Here is a 20861-nt window from a genome sequence, read left to right on the forward strand (position 1 = left end):
TTCATTAAAAAAACTATATGGAATGTTTACTTTGGCTTTGGAGGGAATACATTTGAAAACAGATGTTAAGAGCTTTCCCTACAAGCCATTACTGCTTTAAGAAAGTGGATGTGGAAAAAGTACAACCAACCAACCAACCAGCCAGCCAACTGGGACTTGGCACCAGAAACTGGATATGAATTTCAGCGGAGGCCCCGAGCAGCCGCATGCTTCCAGGTGAGCTGGTTCCCTTTCCTGAGCCTAGGCATCTGCAGTTTCCTCATCTGTAAAATGAGGATAAATGAAAGGCTGTTCATCCATCACCTTGCACAGCAACTGCTAGGGAAATGTCCGTGCCCCTCCCTTGCCCTGCCAAGCTCCGCTGCAGGGCCTGTGTGTGGTCATGCAGGGTCTGCACTTACAAGGGTTTCATTCTCTGCTGTTGCTGTCTTAAAATTCTTCATAATGCTTGAACAAGCAGCTCCTGCTTTCATTTGGCACTAGACCCCATAAGTGATGTGGCTGGCTTTGCTCGCTGTGATACGACGCACAGAAGAATCCATACTGCTGCCCTCCCAGTGGACAGAGGGAGCAGGTTCCCAGGTGCCTGGAGGCAGCAGCCCTCGAGTCCTACAGCTGGTTGTGGCTGCCCCTCTTCCAGCTCCATTTCCATCCACGACCTGGAAGTAGCCCGTGCAGGCTGCCTTGGGTTCCCTGCAGCAGCTGGGATTCTAGCTCCAGTCCGACACACTTGCTATTTTCTGTCCGGGTTCTTAAGGTACCTCTCTGCCAGATTTTGGAAGTGATGCACCTTACTACCTTTTTGTTTATGACTTTAAAAGGAGTGAGTACTTCCTGAGCATAAAAAAAAGCCCTCTATGAATATGCTGGGAAAGACAGGCTCATGCTGTGCGTGGACTTGGACATGAAATCCTGCCAAGGAAATGCATAGCTAGGAGGTTCCCCTGCCTCCTTCATGAATCTTCAGTTGGCCATCTGTTCCTCTATTTCCAGAGGGGAGGGAGACTGGTTTTCACAAGCTATTATGACTCCAAAATGGAGGGATAGAAATCTTAGAGGCTAGATTTCCTGCTTGTTTCAAAATGAATGTACGAGTTTGGAGGTTTCAGCAAGTTAATCTCAGTCTTATGAAGCTGACCTTCTCTTCCTCTTTTATCCAAGTCCACAGATGGGGAGGGAGGCAGTGGGTATGGGAGGTCGAGAGAGGCTAGGTCAGCCCACCATAGTTCTGGTGCTTCCCTCCTGCCACTGGAATTAATTCTGGCTCTCTGTGGGTTGACAGAGGCTATGGCTGGAGCCTTTGCGTATATGCAGACCATCTTGAGTCAAGAGAACATCTGTATATAATTACAGCCAAGGCGATATACGCAGAGCACGGGTACACAAACCCTCAGAAGAGTAGGCAGTTACTTCAATAGAGCTAGCTCTCGAAGCTTCTCTGTGCTCACAGTGTCAGCATCACCTGAACTGTATTTGAACTGCAAAATCTCAGGCCTTATCCCGGACCCACCAGATCAGAAATTCTGAGGGGTAGGGTCTAGTCATCTCTGTTTTCACACGCTCCCTTAGGTGATTCTGGTGCATATCACATTTGCAACCAACTGCTCTCTGGCATTCTTTGGAGGTATTCATAAGGCTTCCTAACTCAATGTGAATGCCTAAATGGTCTGCCCTGTGGCTTTGGGCTACAGTGATTGTTGTGGAACTGGGAGAAGAATTCAACCTCTCTGGGCCTCAGTCCGCCCAACCCTAAAATCATGGGATTTTCGGTGATGATCTCAAATGATCTTTCCACATCATATTTTCTATGCTCCAGGATTCAAAGTCATCCAGTAACACTCTCAAATAGTTATATAAAACATGGACAAAGGGTTATTTGACAGCAGATGAACAGCTATTACAACATATCTACTTATATACTTCTATTTCTGTATCTATTTACCTCTCTATTGTCTAATCTGAATCTGGAATATGGTAGCCCAGGTATGGAGTCAGATGACCTAAATTTGACACTTACCAGCTACTTATCATCCGTCAAATTAGGAAATCGCCTACTTTGCAGGGGAGGAGATAATGAATGACAGTGTCTAGTGTGGGGTCTGGAGCTTAAAAGCTTCCAAAAGGCAGTCACTAATACTCTGTTGCCTTACACCCATAGACCTGAGCATTATCTCTACCCCCTTTTAAAGCACAGCAAGCCCTTCCTTCCCCTTATCCCCACCCCCAACAGCCCCCAAAGCACTTGAGCACGAGTGCTCCTATTTTGTGTGGGGCTGTGTGAGGCACCGAACTGACAGTGGTTGCTCAAACCCACTGAACCTAGAGGCACCATCCAGGCAGCTCGGTCTAGGCACTAATTCCAGTCGGACTTTAGTTCATCCATGACTTCAAAGTCAGTTGGAAGAACTTGTCTACAAACCTGCCAATGTGTGTGAATCAATTTAACTAAAATCTTTCCAAGACTCTTGCGTTAGTTACCACATATTGGCAAGTTTCTCAGGGGGTCTTTATCGTAAGGCCAAACGATGCCCATATTAGAGGATAAGACCACCAAGGTGGTCTTGGAGGAGCAAGGCAACTGGGCCACCTGTCCCCTAGCCATTCCTGCACTTCAAATTGGCCAACTGGAATCTCAACAAGTGGCATCCCTCTCCTTAAAATGCTGTTTCTTTCCGGGGATTGGTATACAAGATTCCACCAGGGTGCATCCCCACCAAGATCCCTGGCTTTCTCTCCTGCTATTTGATGCGTGTTGCGTTAGGGGTGAGCAACCAGTTCCCATAGCCAGCATCTCTTATGTGTTTTCACTGGGTGTCTATCAGACTTTTTTTCAAATGTAGCACTCCTTTTTTGACCAAAAATGTTAGCAAAATTCCTAATTACATGGAGCATGAAAGAGGGAAATGATTGCCCTGGCTGAAACAGCACAGGTAGAGAGATGAGCTGGCCGGTGCCGTTGGTACCCCACCCAAGTCCTCTCCCCTGGGGCCCCTGCACCCATCTCCCAGCTGCTTTGGTTTGCGGAGAGCTCTTTCCTCTGAGAATTGGCCTCAGCTAATGGGAGCTGTGTCCCCTGGGAGATTATGCAAGCATCCACACCCACTCCTCACGTCCACCTCAGGCCAAAGACTGACTGATACAGAGTAACACAGTCCTGTCCTGTTCAGTGAAGGCAGGAACAACTCTGCGGTGCAGTTTGTGCTCCGGAGCCCCATTGTGGATCAGGGAAGACTTCACCTTAGACTACATTCTTGTTCAGCCCTGTCTCCTGCCCTCTCCTGCCTCCTCTCCTCCTTATAGGTTTTTCCTGAGAGTGTGCCCTCAATAAATTACATGCTTCTGGGGGTGCCTGGGGGGCTCAGTCGGTTCAGTGTCCAACTCTTGATGTCGGCTCAGGTCATGATCTCAGGGTCCATGGGATGGAGCCCCGCATTGGGCTCTGTGCTGGGCATGGAGCCTGCCTAAGTTTCTCTCTCTCCCTCTGCCCCTACTCCCCTAATAAATGAAAGTAATAAATTACATGCTTCTGAACCTCATGGACCTTGTGGAGACCTCAAATTAAGGTGAAGGATAAGGGAACAATAAAAAATAGAAGCTTGGTAACTTCAGCAGCTACAGCAACATTCTGAGCTGGTAGCAGGCTTCTTCTAAGCTGGCTCTACATGGTGAGTCTCACCATTGGGGATGAGGTCAAAGAGATGCCTTCTAATGGGCCTCTGTCCGTCTCACAGCTGCTGTCCAGAGCCTGGGAGCCAGATGCTTGGGCTTTAAGACTCTCAAGAGATTTAGGCTCTCTGTGCCGCTGTCCAACCAGGCTGTGGCCAAACTTCTAAGTGAAGGTCCAATTAAGAACCAGAAGGTGTCCTGCCATGAAGCTGGAAGGCCTGGCATTTTGCTCTTGGCTCCTGATATATAAATTTAAAATGTCTACCATCTTTGACCCTATGATTTATTAAATTAAAGAATCAGATTTTTTTTTTACTTCCTTCTGTCTGCAAAGATCATCCTATTGGCAGTCTATGAAAGAAACTTTGCCAAAGTAATTTTAACCACAAGAACAAGTAAGTCACGTCTGAAACAGTGCATATCGCTTTCTCAGACAAGTTCATAAAACCCATGAAATTCTAGAGCACTCGGGTTATCGGAACCAATTAAAGTTATTCCTTCTGGAAAAAAGATCATTCACAGCAAGAATCTGCACAGTCGAGGGTTTGAGGGGCTCCAGTGGGTTGAGTCATGATCCTTCCTGATTTTATATTGTGTTCTTCCTTATATGCATCAGAAGAACCATAACTGCATGTTTAAATTTTGTAAGCTGGATGTTTTTTTCCTTTTGCTCTTTTTTTTTTTTTTTGCCTCATGTAACTTATTCATATCTTGATCATGTCAGTTATAGGCTATATAGCTGGGTAGAAGAGATACAGTCCAATATAGCAGTTAGAAAAAAATCCATGCCAAAGAAATTGACAATAATGAAACCTTATATTTAGGAATTTATCTTTTCAAATGTTTTCCTGGAAGATCAGGTCCACCGAGGATGATAACCGACAAGCTGACCAACGTACGAGGCATCCAGTAAAAATGTGTTGATGAAACAAATGGATACCAGTTTGCCCTTTAAACAAGAATTAAGAAAGAGCAAACCTATCAGGAACTTAGAGAAAATGCAGCCAAGAACCGGGATATGTAAGCAAATCCTGATGAACCTCCAGACCAATCACTAAGTATAAAGCAAAAACAAAACAAAAAATCCCTAAAAACCCAAAATCCTGGTAGTCCACCAGGTTCAGTTTCCATTCCGTTTTAAGGAAAATGAAATTCCAACTAGTCTGATGATTTAGCTTCCAATACAAAAGCAAATTAGAAGAAGCAAGTTAAAAGCGTCAAAGTAGTCTGCAGAGAGAAATGGTCTTGGTGAAGGGAGAGTTAGAAAAATGTTAGAATTAGACACAAGATCCAGGAGAGCACAGCAGTGTGGAGTTGTTGGTACAAGGAAAAAAACTCTGCTATCTGCATAAAGTTCAATAACTGCTGTTTAAAATGGTAATCCTGAGGAATTAGGACAAGTAAATTACAAAAACAATATAATTGCTTTGAAATTAACAAAGCATTTGCAGCTCTGTTATATGTGAATGAAATTCCATGTGGCATATTCTGCTTCTGAAAGCAGGGAAATGTGAACCAGATTACAGAAAGATTTGCAAGCAAAATTCTCAACTGGGAAATGCTTAGCACATCAGAGGACATGTTCTCTGTTATCAGGAAAGCTTGACTCTCCAGGATGACTCCTTTTCTGAGCGCCCTTGACTGATAAGGTTTCCTGGTGCTTCTTTGAGAGGGAAGGAACTCATTTCTCCAAAATATGGAATTCCAAGAAAATATTTCTGGAAGAAAAAGTAGTAACTAATTTGCATAGTAGTAATAATGTTATCAGAAAATCATCCCTAGCGTTTTTCAATCATAAATCAAGTTTAAAAGATTGCATTTGTATCATGTGATTTTTTTATTGTTATTTTTCCAAGGAACTTCATCTCAAATTTCTTAATAAAAGTCAGTAGGAAAATACTGTTCGATGAGCAGAGATCCAATTTATAATTGGCTTTTGTACGTATATCTAGGTCACCTATACCTCACTTGAAGAAACTTTGGTTTAATATCTTCTAAAAAGATGATGTAGTTAAAGAAACCAGTCTGAAAATCTTGTTAAGCTTATTAAACTTCAGGGTGGAGACCTCCATTGTGCTTTTAGAGTAAGATTAATGGGGGAAGGGAGGAAACAGGCTTCTGCTGAAACTATAATCAGGGAGATTTTTCTATTCCAGAGATAATAATGATTATTTACCAGAAAGACTCCCTGACTGAAGGAAATTATTAGAACCCAAGGTCTTTCTCCTTGCCCCTCACCTGGCTGTTAGTTTTACGGAGAGATGGCTCATGCTTATGGAAGCCAAAAATCAAAGTATTTTCTTGTTGCATGATTCTGGCCCTTGAGGTGATCTTTTTTTTTTAATTTTAATTTTTTTATGATGTTATGTTAGTCACCATACAGTACGTCATTAGTTTTTGATGTAGTCTTCCATGATTCATTATTTGCATATAACACCCAGTGTTCAATGCAATACGCGCCCTCCTTAATACCCATCACCGGGCTAACCCATCCCCTCCCCTCTAGAACCCTCTGTTTGTTTCTCTGAGTCCATCGTCTCTCATGGTTCGTCTCCCCCTCTGATCTCCCCCCTTTCAGTTTTCCCTTCCTTCCCCTAATGCCCTCCATGCTGTTCCTTATGTTCCACAAATAAGTGAAACCATATGATAATTGACTTTCTCTGCTTGACTAATTTCACTCAGCATCATCTCCTCCAGTTCCATCCATGCCGATGCAAATGGTGGGTATTCATCCTTTCTGATGGCTGAGTAATATTCCACTGTATATTGCGGTGATCTTCTTGTCACATGACGAGATATGAATATAGATCATGGTGACTAACAACCAAGCCTCACAACTAATGGTTGATAAAACTTCCATGGCTCAGGCAACATAGCAGAGAGGAGCTTCAGTGAAGCAGTGAAGTTCACAATCTTGATTCTTGATGACTCCGGACCTCATCCCATCCTGCATCTGATTTTCTTCACTGTTAGCCTCAGCTCTCCGTTCTCTTGCCTTCTTATCCCACCCTTTGGGATGTTCCCTGACTCCATGTTTCTAGCTCTGATCTTGGAATTGCTACTCAATTAGTCTGGCCATTCACTCTGACTGTGGAGTCTCTGGCCAGGTCAAGGTCCTCCTGGGTGAACCCAGCTTCCAACCTTGTGCAAGCTCTGTGAAGACAGCTCTCTGGAGGAACCAGGCACTTTCCCTTGTATTTGAAAATCCTCTCAGGCTTGCTCTTTCCTCTTCCTTCCCATTTCCCCTCTGCATTTTATTGGGACTGGATTGCCGACCTCCCTGGTTTAGGTTCTCTCCATGACAATCCATCTTTCACTTTACTGTGGCAACATTAATGGCTCCTCTCATCTTTACTCTTCAAATCTGATTCCCTCTGCCCAGCTTCTAAGACGTTCATCTGACCTCATCAACTTCCCTGTATACAGAATCAGTCAAGCCAATCATACCGTCTCCATCTTTGAAAGGTCATTCACGAGATTAAATTCATGCCCCATGTTTTTGAAGTTTACTGTGACTGCTACCCAGTCATGTTTGCACAGGGCTTTGTGGATCATAAAAGGTTGTGCTCCTCCCTTTCACTTTTTAGGAAGCATCCCTGGTTCTTCTTTCTCCCTCATACCTCGTATCGCATTCATAGCAAGTCTCATTGATTCTACTCTCAAAATATATCCTGAAACTTATCACTTCTTAACTATTCCACTAACTAATACCTGGTCTAACATGCCATTCTCCCTAATCTGGACTACCATAGCTTTCTAACTGGCCTCCTTACTTCCACTCTTGCTATGCGGTAGTGCCGCTGCAGGTAGTAGCCACAGAAATCTTGGTAAAATGTCAATCACGTACTGTCCAGATCCACTTCCTCCTGGGCTTTCTCAAGTGGTGGTCTCTCAAACTTAGAGCAAAGTCCAGCTTCCTTAGCATGGCCATTAAAGGTCCATAGGATTTAGCTGGTGCTGTCTATAAGAATGTTCTACAATGAGAACAATGTTCCATAATCTATGGTGTCTAATGTACTAACCACTAGCTACAGGTGATTATAAGTACTTGAAATGTGGCTAGTATGACTAAAAACTGAATTTTTAATTTTAATAAATCTAAATTTAAGTAGCCACACGTGGTTAATGGCTACCATATTGGAGAGTACAATTCTAGTCCTCGGACTCTTTGGAGGTGAATCTAGCTTTCTGGACTCAGCACTCAGGAACAAGCACCCAAGATTTCTTGCTGTTTCTCAGAAATGTAAACTTGTTCCCACCTTGGGGCTTTGCCCAGATCTCTTCCCTACTCTCGTCTTATCTTCAATCTTGAAATGACAGCTCATACTCTCACTCCATTCCAGTCTCTGACTCAAGTCACTTTTTCATAGAATCCTTCCTTGATCACAGAAGTAAAATAGCTCCTCATGTTCCTGCTTCCACACTGTTCCCTTCTAAGTAGCCTTATCACTGCCTGAAATAATACGCGTTTTTCACCTTGTTTATTATCTGTCTTCTCTACTTTCTCTAGAAATGTGAGTATGGAGGAGGTGGGAACCTGGCTTTAGGCAGAGCTGAGGTTTCTCTAGATGATTCTGAACAAAGGCACAGAAGGGCAAGGGAGTTCGGGTGTTTGCAAGGGAGTAAATACAATCATGACAAAAAGGAATCTGAGAACCTAAAGAGAGAGACCTGCTGGGGTTGGCAGCAGACTGGGGATGCTGGCGGTGGGAGGAGGAGGCTGAGCACATGGATTTTAAAGCTATGAGCTTCAGAGGATGACAGACAAAGGTCTGGAAGCAGTAGTGAGGGTGCCTCCCCAGTTACCAGGCCAAGGGAAGGAGAAAAGAGCCACTGCCTGGGATTTTGCTGAACAGTGAGCTGCAGAGGGTGGAACTGGGGATGCTGACCCCAGGGAGGGTGGCAGACAGGCTGGATTAGCAGATGTGCTGATCTGTGTGGAGGGTACGCTGTGAGAGGACAGTGCTCTGCCATCTCGTGCTCCTTCTGGTGACCAACATCACTGGGGAAGAGGGGTTGTTGGGATTCTTTTCCAAGTTCTCCAAGTTACCCTGTTCTGATAAAACTGAGAGTGTTGGAGATGGCGGGGAGCCTGCCAGGGGCACACGGACCTCTAGTATCTCTTTTTACTACTTTCCCTCATGTTGGTTTGGAGGGCAAAGAATGGTGGTGTTCCCGGGAACCTAGGGTGTTCTGGATCCCTCCTCTTGCCTCCTTCTCTTGTGTCTGACCTCAGTCCTCTATGCTGTGGTCACAGCTGCTGTCAGACCTGAGGAAAACATGCTGACTAGAATATCAGCTATGGAGCTGTTACCAAAAGGCAGCATGGGCAAGTTACATTTTCAGATCAGTGAAGCACCCTCTGGGGGCTGACAGACATCTTGTCTCTTGTCTACTTGCTGCCAAGCAACCTCTCTGCTCAGGCCCTCTGGGAGTCATCACGGATGACTTTTGGTTTTCTGGCTTGGCTGACTTCATGGATGATGCTCACCTATGGATGAGAACACACGAAGAACTGGGCTGGCATCTGAGTCAAGTATGATGAGTTTGGTTGAAGTAGGCTGAATTTAAAAGGTATGGAGGGCGTCAACCCAGGCTGTCCAAAAAGCAGCTGGATAGATCAGTCTAGAGCTCAAATTTGTGTTGAATTCAGCTTCGGAAGTTATCGGCTGGGGGGTGAAATTAAAATAAGTAACATGTCCTAGTAGAGATGTAGAGAGATTATGGAGAGTCAGAAGGGCTGAGGGCTGACAAGAGGATGCTGGAGAAGACCAACATTTGAGTGACCGCTGGAGGAAGAAGCGATAGCCCAAAGGACCAGAGAGGAACTGTTCCAGTAGTAGGAAGAGAATCAATGGAGTGAGAGATTTAAGGAGGGAGCATTGGTGTTTAACTCTCCTGATTCCAACCCAGATCTAAGGGGCTAATGTTATATAAATACAGCGAACTACAAAATGGGGTGTGCACAGCCTAGGAGCACATGGGAATTCCGCTAGATAAAGTGAGAATGGGAAGAGATTGAAGGAACGTTTAGGGCTGTTTTATAACTCATCTAGGGATGTTAGTAAGATTTAAAGGAAATGAATAATTTTATGGAAAAATGCAAATTAACAAACCTGAATCACGACAATTTGTAAGAAAAAAAAGAATAGAGTAATAAAATCGAAGAAATGTTTTCAAAATTTATTTTAAAATAGGTGTTAGGTCTAGATATTATTGGCAGGTTTTTTTCCAAACATTAAAAGAGGGCATCTGTGTTCTACAAATTGCTCCATGGATAAAACAAAAACAAAACAAAGGAAAGCATCTATGGACATCTTCCCAAATTGTTTTTTAAAACTTGGCATATCCTTTAAAATAAAATCTGACCAAGAACACAAAGTAATAGTTACAATAGTTACAGAATCTCCCTTATGTATATAGATTTAAAAATAATAAAGTATTGGCAATCAAGTTGTAGCAGTTTATTAAAAGAAAATCCTCATGGCCAAGTAGGACCTTTTCCAGGAATGTAAGAAGGGTTTAATATTAGGCTATCTATAAATATAATCCATCACATAAAGAGGCCAAAGGATAAAAAACAATCACATGATTACCTTGATACTTGCCAAAAAGTCATTTGAAAAGATTCCACATCCATTCCTGATGGAAATTCTTAGTAAGCTAAGAACATTACCCATCTTAACACAAGAAAGACTGTCTCAGTTTAATTGTGAACATGAGTGGGAAGTCTGGAATTTGTGTAGAAGGAGATCTTAAGGAATGCTTTAGTTGGAAAAGGATTTGTCTTGTTAAATTTGCAAAGCACCGCCTTATGTTTCTCAGACTCAATGTGTAAATTTGCAGTAGCTTCCACAATGGGTTGATAAACAAGAGAGCTAAGGCCACTCCTTAGTACCAACACTGTACAATAAACACTTATAGAGAATGTACACTTACAGCAAAACATTGTTGGCATTTAAAGTAAGCCAGGTATTATCTCAATACCTCCACTAATATTTACCATATTTGGGGAGTGCAATAAGCCCCTGTTCCAAACCTACTCTACTCCCCCATCTCCAAAAATGAGAATTATGTTTAGAGAGGTGAAATTATTATTGCAGATATTATGATAATCTAATAATAATAGCTAACATTTACTTATTATGTGCCAGGCACTGTGTTAAGCACTTAGCATACACTAATTAATTTAACCCTAATGACAATGCTGCAGAAGGGCATTATTATGCTCACTTTACAGAGGAATAGTGAAGCTCAGGAAAGCCAAGGGCAGGGAAGCTTATTAAGTGGCGTCCCAAAGTGGCACTGTGGGATTTGAACACAGCTATTTCTGACTCCAGAGCCCATGCTCTGAGCCGCTAAGCAACACTGTATTTCTTTACTGATGAATAAGAAAAGGAATATGGAAGAACTTAGATTATAAAATTAATATAAAACAAATTTCCTATATGTCAGCTCTCAGCAGTTAGAAAGTATACAAGAGATGGTTCATAAGTATAACCCAGAGTATAAAACACCCAGACAACAGCTAAAGAGAACTGGGCAAAAAGTATTTGAGGAAAACTCCCAAGTGTTTATGAGTGTCATAAAAGGCATGTTGATACCTAAAGATATGTACTATGTTCCTGGATGAGAAATCCCATTACTGGTAAATTTTTCACCGAAATGATCTTAAAAATTTCATGCAGTTACTTCCAAAATATTATTTTTATAACTTGATGGAAAAACAAAAAGGTGTGCAGCTAAATAAATAAAATTCCCAGGAGGGTACCTGTATTACCAATTATCTATTACAAAGCTACAATGATTAAAATGTTGTAATAGTAATGCCAAAGGACTGTATAGTAATACATGCAAAATCATTAGAATATAACAGATGACTCTAAAGGAGAATCTAGTACATATTAGCATTTATTACATAATAAATGTAACATTTCAAATCAGTGAAAAAAGAATGAATTATTCAATAAACAGTTTTAGAAATACTTAGTAATCATTGGGAAAAAAAATTAGAGTTCTCCCATACCACATAACACCAAAAATTCCAGAATGGATTAAGGTGATAAAAGTAACAAGTATATATTAAAGATCTAGAGAAACAAACAGGTTAATATTTATCTGCTTCCAGGGTGGGGAAGACCTTTCTAAATATAAATGGAAAAAAGAAACCATAGCTAAATAAATCTGAGACATTTAACAACATGACAAAAGAAATCTTCTATATTGAAAATGTCATAAAATCAAAAAGCAAATTTCAGTCTGGGAAAAGGTTAGCAACGTATATGAAAGATCATAGTTTTAATATTTATAAAGAAGTTTAAAAAAATCAATAGGAAATGGATGAATGTTCTGTTAAAATGGACAAGGACCTGAGCAGATAACACGCAAAAGAAAAAAGACAAATATTGTTTAAAACATAAAAATAATCCTCTGTGTAAATAAATGTAATTAAAACAATAAGAAAATTCCATATATCTTCATCCTTCAAATGTTCTGATTTAAAAGGCTATGATACTACAACTTAATAACCAAAAAACCCAAGCAGTTTGGGTTAAAAAATGGGCAAAGGTCTTGAATGGACATCTCTCCAAAAAAGATATACAAATGGTCAATAAGCACATGAAATGATGCTCAACTGATCTTTAGGGAAATATAAAACAAAAACCATGATGAGATACCATTTAACACCCATTAGGATTAAAAAAAAACAACAACCCAGAAACTAACAAGTGTTGGAGAGAATGTGGAGAAATTAGAACCCTGTGTATTATTGCTGTGAATCTAAAATGGTGCAGCCAGTGGGGAAAGCAATATGATGATTCCTCAAAAAATTAAACAAAGAATTGCCATAAAACATAGCAATCATGTTTTGGGCCATATACCTGAAAGAAATGAAAGTAGGGACTTGAACCAATATTTGCATACCCAAGTTCATAACAGCACTATTCACAAAAACCAAAAGGTGGAAGCAACCCAAATGTCCATTGATGGGTAAGTGGATTAGTGTAACTGGGAAAAAAGAAGTTCAGAAAGTGAGAAAATAAAAAATAATAATTTATAAATGAAGTCAAATATTATCCTATTGAAAATATAGCAAAATTTGTTAGCTCCAAAACATGTGATATACCCATATAATGGAGTATTATTTAGCTTTTAAAAGGAAGGGAATTCTGACATATACCAAAACATGAATGAACCTTGAAGATTTATGTTAAGCGAAATAAGCCAGTCACAAAAGGACAAATATTATGTGATTCCTCTGATATGAGGTAGCTAGAGTAGTCAAATTCAGAGAATCAGAAAGTAGAATGGTGATGTCGGGGGCTGGAGGCAAGAGGAGATGGGGAATAACTGTTTAAAGGGGACGGAGTTTCAGTTTGGGAAGATGCAAAAGTTCTGGAGACGGATGGTGGTGATGGTTGCACAACAATGAGAATGTATTTAATGTCACAGAACTGTACATTTAAAAAATGGTAAAAATGGTAAATAGTACATTATGTATATTTTACCACAAATTAAAAAAAAAACTTAGGGGTATTGGATTTTGGTGCCTAAATAGAGTGGAGACTTGAAAGAAAGAATGAACTAGAAATAAATTTCTCACCAACTCAGGTTGATGATAAAGAAATCTTAGCATAGCCATAGAGCAGAATATACATACATACATATATACATATTTCCTGAGAATTCATAATCACAGATCTGCCTTCACATAGATTTGAGGCCCAAATTTATACAACACAATTTGGTCTGAGAACCCCCAAACTGAAAAAGTAACATAAAATTAGGTTCTCAACTAATGATGCCCTGGGATAATTGCAGAAGCACACATTCTTTCATTTTTGTTTTCTAAAGAATTTGTTTTATTTATTTATTTGTCAGAGAGAGAGAGAGCAAGCACAAGCATGGGGAGCGGCGGGCAGAGGGAGAAGCAGGCTCCTTGCAGAGCAAGGAGCCCAATGCGGGGCTCGATCCCAGGACCCTGGGATCATGACCTGAGCCGAAGGCAGACACTTAACTGACTGAGCCACCCAGCAAACCGTCTTGAGTGGAATATATTATTAGAAGAGCAAAGGCAAGAGTGCAATCCTGAATCTTGACCCCTACCTCACACCATACCAGAAAAGTGATTCCAAATGGATTATAAACCTATGTGCGAAAGGCAAAACAACTTTTCTAGGAAATAATATAGGAGAATATCTTCATATCTTTGGGGTAAGCGAAGATTTCATAAACAGAACGCAGAAAGGCCTAGCAACCATAACAGAACATAACACAACGTAACAACCATTAGTGGGAGTATGAACTGGTACAGCTACTTTGGAAAGCTGACAGCATCTATATGTATGCCTTACAACCCAGCAATGTTGCTCCTAGATATATACCCAACAGATATGCCACAAAGGATATATATAAGAATGACCACAGCAGTACCACTTGTCGCCACCCAAACGAAGAAACAATCGAAATGTCCATCATCAGTAGAGTAGATCAATAGTGAACTCTTCATACAGCAAAATGCTATACAGCAAGGAAAAGGAAAACTACTGCTACATGCAATTGCATAGATGAATCTCATAACATACTGCTAAGTGAAAGAAGCCAGGCATAAAAGAATATACACTATATGATTCCATTTATATAAAGTTCAAATAACTGAGATTAATTTATGTTGTTAGAAGTCAGGACAGAAGGGGGTCTGAGGGAGATTCTGGGGTGCTGGTAACATCCCATTTCTTGATTTTTGCATTGGTTGCAGACAGATCAAAAGTTCATATTCTGAAAATCAGGGGCGCCTCGGTGGCTCAGCTGATTAAGCAACTGCCTTCGGCTCAGGTCATGGTCCTGGAGTCCCAGGATCGAGTCCCACATTGGGCTCCCTGCTCAGCGGGGAGTCTGCTTCTCCTCTGACCCTCCCCCCTCTTGTGCTTTCTCTCTCTCTCTCTCATTCTCTCTCTCTCAAGTAAATAAAAAAATCTTTAAAACCAAAGTTTATATTCTGAAAATTCATTAAGCTGGAATTTGTAATGTGTGCACTTTTTGGTATGATGTCATATTTCAATCAAAGTTTACTAAGAAGTAAAAAGCTATGGTATAGTCTTTCTTGAGGGCACTGTGCCAATGAGAATAAAAGACCTCAGAAGTGTTTGTGTCTGGACCCAGCAATTCTACTTCCTATGAAACTAGTCAGAAATATAATCAAATATTTATGTATCAGGATGTAAATTTTAATATTTTAAAATATATGAACAGTAAGAAAGAACCTAAATATGTACTCAGAAGGAACCGCTGGAATAGATGTGATATAACAACAAGGTAGAATGTTATACCATTTTGAATATTCATGTTATTGATTATCTAAGAGTATACGGAAACTATGCATAACATCAGGTAGAAGAAAAAGTACAGTATACTGTTCCAATTTTTTTCCGAGTATGTGTGTGTGCATGTGTAAAGGAAATGTAAATGAGAGAAATACAGCAAGAAACGTAACCGTCCTTACCTCCAGGTTGTTGTGTGATAAAGAAATTTTTCTTTATAATTTTGTTTTCCAATTTTCTACATTGAGTACATATTATTTTTATGATTATGAAATAGCTTAATAAGGGCATAGCTACCCTTGTAAATCCAGCTGCATCTGAGAAATGCTTAAGATTATTTGGCAACATGGAGGTCAACAGCCGGTCACTGTTGCCAGAGCCATGCCTTTGGACTGAATGATAAATGGGAAGGGAAAGAAGAGAGACTAATTACAAATGATTCCTTCAGGTACTGTGGTTAGAAAGAAGAGGATCTTGACAGTCTACAATTCTTACTCAATTCTTATTCTCTATTTTTAAATTTCTTTGACAGTCTACAATTCTAATAGTCTAAATCAGTGTTTCTCAAACTTGGCTGCACAATGAAATCATTGGGGAAGCTCTAAAACAATACTGATGCTTGGGACCCTCATTCAGAGATTCCCATTTAGTAGTCTAACTGACGGACTGGACTCCCTAAGGGATCTGAATGCAAAGCCAAGGTTCCATTTTCTTTCATCTTCTCCCCTGAGTAGAAGTTAAATTCCTTATCAATAATAGCTTCCCATATATGTACGAGATGCGCTGGGCACAAAGTAGGCACTCAATAAACAGTTGCTTGTTGGCGGACACACATCTTTCTGGAAGATGCTGGGCACATCCTTATGGTTAAGAGATTTCTTCTCCCTAGCTTGGATGGTAGTCCAGATTCAGAGAGAATCATGGAATGAGGGGACTCCTTGGTCCACGGCTCTTATGGGCCACTGGGTAGCTTACATCACCCTTCCAAAATGAAGCCACAGGCTGGTGAGTCAATGGCTTATCTTCCTGGGGATGCAAAACAGCTAAGATGAAAACTGCACTCAACAGCATAAGTAAAATCTAAAGGGAGCAAAACTCAGTTATATTATTGGAACATCAGTTTTTGTTACTGAAATGATTCTAAGGATGACAACTGGGGTTGGCTAGGGATAGAAGTCATCTAATGTGAAGCAGGAAGAGAAAGTAAATAATGTTATGAGCTTATACATGCTTATAACATATTAGTTCACAGGCCTTACAAAAAACCCATGTCAGATGGGTATAAGCATCCCCATTCTAGAGATTAGGAAGCTGAGGCTCAGAGGGGCTAGGCAACTAGCCCAGAGTCATAGGGCAACTGATAAGAAAAGATCTCAAGTCTTGTCTATTTGACCTCGAAACCTATAATCTCTCCATGGCATCAAAATGTGACCTTGGGTCATGTAAATGATGTCAAAGGGCATCCACACAAAACCTTCATATTAGACCCTAGTAAGAGTTCATGTTGTCAGCAAGTCAGTAGGAGAAGGGATATTCATTGAAATAAGGGATGCTGAAACATGACATTTTTCTTGGTATTCAATAGTCTCTGTTAGCACTTAAACAAATGAGGTTGTGGTCTTTCTGGAATAGTTAGTAGAAAGATAGAGGGGTGGCTTTCACATTCTTTCAATTCAACTAATTTTATGAAAAAGAAAACCACATAAACTACGTTACTACTTCGGTTTACAGGAATATGCCCTGAGGAAATTGTCCTGGGGTATCCAAAGTCCAAGAGAGCTTTCTTAAACAGAAGTCCTGCCGTTAACAATCTGTGTGATTTTAGGCAAGTCGTTGCCTCTCTCTTGGCTTTGATTTCAAAAGAGAAAACAGAAGCCATTTCAATAAACTTTGAGGGCTACAGATACTTCACTGATCTGATACAAGCTATGGATCCTTTCCCAGGTGATGCAACTCTGCACGTAACTGCACAATTCTGAATGCGGATTCTGGTTGTTCATGGATCTTCCAAAGATTGTTTGTGGACCCCCAAAGAACATACTAACCCTTGACTGAAAACTCCTGGCGTATGTGATAATGGAACTGCGGTCATGCTCGCCAAAAAGCCCTTATCGTTTAGAGATACAACCGGAAATATTTATGGATGAAATGAATTGAAGTCTGAAATTTGCTTTCAAATGATGCAGTGTATTTGGGGAGGGATGGTGGTGGTAGGGGGACAACAGGTGACACAAGATCATCCATGAATTTGTCATTGGGGAAGCCAGGTGATTAGTTCCATGACTATTCTTTATACTGTTTTCCCTACTTTTGTGTCTGCTGAAATTTTCCATACTAAAATAAATTTACACAATAAAAAATATCTATAATTTAAAAAATACTCCAAGCAGATGATCTCTAATGTTTCCAACTCCAATAATCTATGATGTAGCATTCCAAAGAATCTGCAAAGGAAATGGACTTCCAGAAACATGCTATGGGCTCAGGGCACTGAACCATCCCACTCCTCTCCTAATGGACTCTGCACTAAAGGGTTTATTGTGGCCTCCTTTTCCAGATATTTCTGTGACATTCCATTTAATTATCTCCGTAAGTATATTTTTGGAGGAAGAGTAGCAAAACCAAACACAAAGAAGCTAGACAAAAATTGATCTAATCATTTCACACGTGGCTCAATTCATTTTCAAAGATTTCTTAAGAGAAGACCAAAATACTGCTGTAAATGACTTTGAGCGGCATGTGAAATACGTGCTTAGGATGTTAGGGGAACCAGGAGAAAGTGAAACAATATACAAGCATGACAGATAGTTGTGGTGGAGGGCGGGGCTGCAGAGCTCTGCTGCCCAGGGCTCTGTCCTGGCTGTGTTGTCCAGCTAGCTATGTGATCTTGGCCAAGTCACGCAACCTTTCTGAGCTTCCGCTTCCTTATTTATAAAATCAAAGAGACAGGCAACCTCCCTCATAGGGTTATTGTGAAGAATCAAGTTGTATCTGACAGGCAGCGCACATTCAGTAGATGCTAACCAGAGTTCTTTCAACTGTGTAAATATAAAAATGGATCTTATAAAAAAGATGTACGATATAGATCACAATGTTATCAGTAGTTGCCGCTGGATTGTGAGCCAATGTGTCATATCCCCCCCGCCCCTTTATTTTTGTCTGGGCTTTTCAAATTTCTACAAAGAGTATTTTGTTACCCTTATAATCAGAGAACAAAAGTCTTTTAGAAGGTAATTTTAAAAGTCTTCCTTGCGGAAGTTTAATGCCCAGAGAGGCCTAACCCATGTTGTATCAAGTTCACAAACAGACCGCTTGAGAGGGGTAAGGTGGAATGACTACAATTACCTTGTTCATACTTTCCTTACTATGCTCTCATCTTCAGGGTGGAAGACCCCTATCAATGGCAGTGAGCTTTCAAATCTGGCACTCCTGGTGTAGAATAAATAGAGATTTCTGTGTCATGCCCTCCTGCCCCCTTACCACACATTCCTCCATTCCAGGAGCTGAGCTTTTTTGAGAGCTTGGACCCCTATGAGAACATCACCAATGCTACACCATAAAAACTGACATTCGGGCACACTATTTTGCATTCAATTTCCTGGGGTTCATGGCCCATCCCCTCCCCGCCCCAGGCCATCTCCACTGATTAAGAACACCTAAGCCATGACAAATTTCAGAACATACACACACACTTCAGGTGTGTAGACCACTTTGAGAAAAATTGGCATGCACAAATTTGAAAGCATAGTCAGATAAATCAGTGGATAATTATGGGTATTACATATGTAGTTTTTGCTCTGCCAAAGAATTTGCATCAGGATATCTATAAATAGCAAACCCATATAGTGTGTTTAAATCATGCCACTGTATACGCAAATGCTAAGCCCTTTCCAGAACACACCTACTGCAGAGCAACAGGCCCAATTCAAAAAGTTTAGTACCAGTTTCACTCTTGAGTTTTGCTGCGCTCATTTACAATCTACAAGATCATCTTCAAAATGGCCACTAACCCATACACCTTAGGTAGCTGATGGTCGATGAGAGACAATGATGAGACGCCCAGAAACTTCCGGTCAGAAGAGAGGTCGTATGTGTGTGCAGGTTATGAAACAGCGTTGGCGTGGATCACCTGTGGTGCGGTGGATCCCCTTGATCTCAGAAAGGAAAGGGATAAACATAGAGTCCTTACACTGCACTGGGTCATTTTATGTTTTCTTCACAGCGACTCTGGAAGGAGGGGCTTTTGCGCCCATTTCCAACCGAGTTTTAGAAAAGTTGACACACACATGCCCCAGATCAGACATTTATCGGGGGGGGGGGAAGACAAAATAAAGATAATGCAAAGCTCTCTTTGATGGTTAATTTCCAGAGGCTGAGATGTGTATAGTGCCCAGCATCACTTAAACCAAGAGCCACTTGGCTGTGATTTTGATCCTGCTGATTTGTCAATGGCTTTTAGGGATGTACCTAAAGGGAGAGAGGGATGGGACTTTTCTTTGCCCCATCTGCCCTGCTCTCCAAACTGGCATCCACCTTCCCTTCAGTACTATACAGGAACTGCCCAGCATTCCAAAGATGTCTGGGGAATTCACAAGGAGATCTGTATAAATAGCCACGAGTCCTGCACTTAAAGAAATCCATATCACCACAAGCTCCATTTTATGATTTTCACCCCAGGCTAAGATGCCATTTGGCATGTCACTGCTAGCAGGGCATTTTACTCAATCCTCTTTCAAGATTTCCAAACCTGTGCCCGGCCCCCAGGGGAGTCTCAGAGGAAGTGGAACCGTGGCAGAAGTGCTGCGGGGCTGGCTTTGTAAGTGTGTTAGTGTAACTCATAAAAGCAAGTGTAAGTTCTCCAAGTATTAACTTCCACAAGAGGAACCTCAACTTTCCCACGAATGTGGCTTTCCCCTTTGCTTAGCTTTTCTGAAGTTAGGCGTGAGTCCCTAAATTAAGCAGAGTCTCGAGGACCCCTGTGACACAGACAACCCTTTACTGGCCGCAAGCGCCCTAGCTTTTCTGGAGGTGTATACCTCGCTATCATCTTTCAGAAGCAGCTGACACCTACACGTGCTTTGGGCACCAGCAGGCTGAAAGCACAGAACCACCAAGCCACCAACCACCCAGGAAAGCGGTCTCTGAGCCCGGAGTCAGTGCGCACTAACCGGCGTGTGCTTGAGGGGAGAAGCCAAGCGCAGCCTCGGGTCTGCGTGGGCAGGAGGCTGGGTCCACGCGACGTGGTCCAGCAGCGTTACAGCGAGTCCTGCCCGACATTCAAGTCTCAGGGGAGCCCGGGTCCCAATAGGGGCACGTCTCCCGCCAGCCTCCGCGCCAGGTCGGGGGAAACGAAGGTGGACCGAGAGAAGGACAGGAGGAGAGTGAGTTCGTGTTTTCTTGGGGCAAGTGTGCGCGGTACCTTGGATTCCTGGCTGCTGGTGGATGCTGGAGAGGGCGGCTGCTCGGCGCTCGGCGCCTGCTTGGGCAGCCCGTCCACGCCATCCTCGCGGGCGCCGCTCGGGGGGATCATCCTGGCGGCGCGGGAACGGTGTTGGGCTCCCGGAGGAACAGCGAGGCTGGCCTTCCCGCCGCTCGTGCTAGCTCAGTGGCGGGTCCCAGGGATACTCATCCTCTCCCCGCCGCCCACGCGCTCTCCCCAGACCTCTCCCGTGCGCACGCCCGTCCCGCGCGCCCGCCGCCCCTCGCCGGCCAGCGCACTGGCGGGACTGGCAGCCGGCAGCGGACGGGCGGCTCGGGAGCGCTCGCGGGCCGCGGGGGAGGCGGGGCGGCGGGGCGGGGCGGGGCGGGGCTGCGCGGCGACCGCCGGGAGGGGGGAGGCGGGGGGCGAGTGGGGGCCCGCGGCTGAGGGGGTCC

The 20861-nt window shown here is 42.4% G+C and overlaps 1 protein-coding gene across 1 annotated transcript in view; it reads right to left on the reverse strand.

The window, feature by feature from the left end:
- The window catches only part of STAC (SH3 and cysteine rich domain), a 159049-nt gene extending 138468 nt beyond the window's left edge, over positions 1 to 20581 (reverse strand). The window contains exon 1 of the mRNA XM_025871031.2: positions 20407 to 20581. Within this exon, the coding sequence (XP_025726816.1) occupies positions 20407 to 20517 (111 nt within the window). The 5' untranslated portion in view covers positions 20518 to 20581. The remainder of the gene's footprint in view (positions 1 to 20406) is intronic.
- Positions 20582 to 20861: the final 280 nt, after the last annotated feature.

Source organism: Callorhinus ursinus, unplaced genomic scaffold, assembly GCF_003265705.2.
Source record: "Callorhinus ursinus isolate GAN/ISIS: 27379988/994484 unplaced genomic scaffold, GSC_fseal_2.0 scaffold1, whole genome shotgun sequence".
Classification (NCBI taxonomy): Eukaryota; Metazoa; Chordata; class Mammalia; order Carnivora; family Otariidae; genus Callorhinus; species Callorhinus ursinus.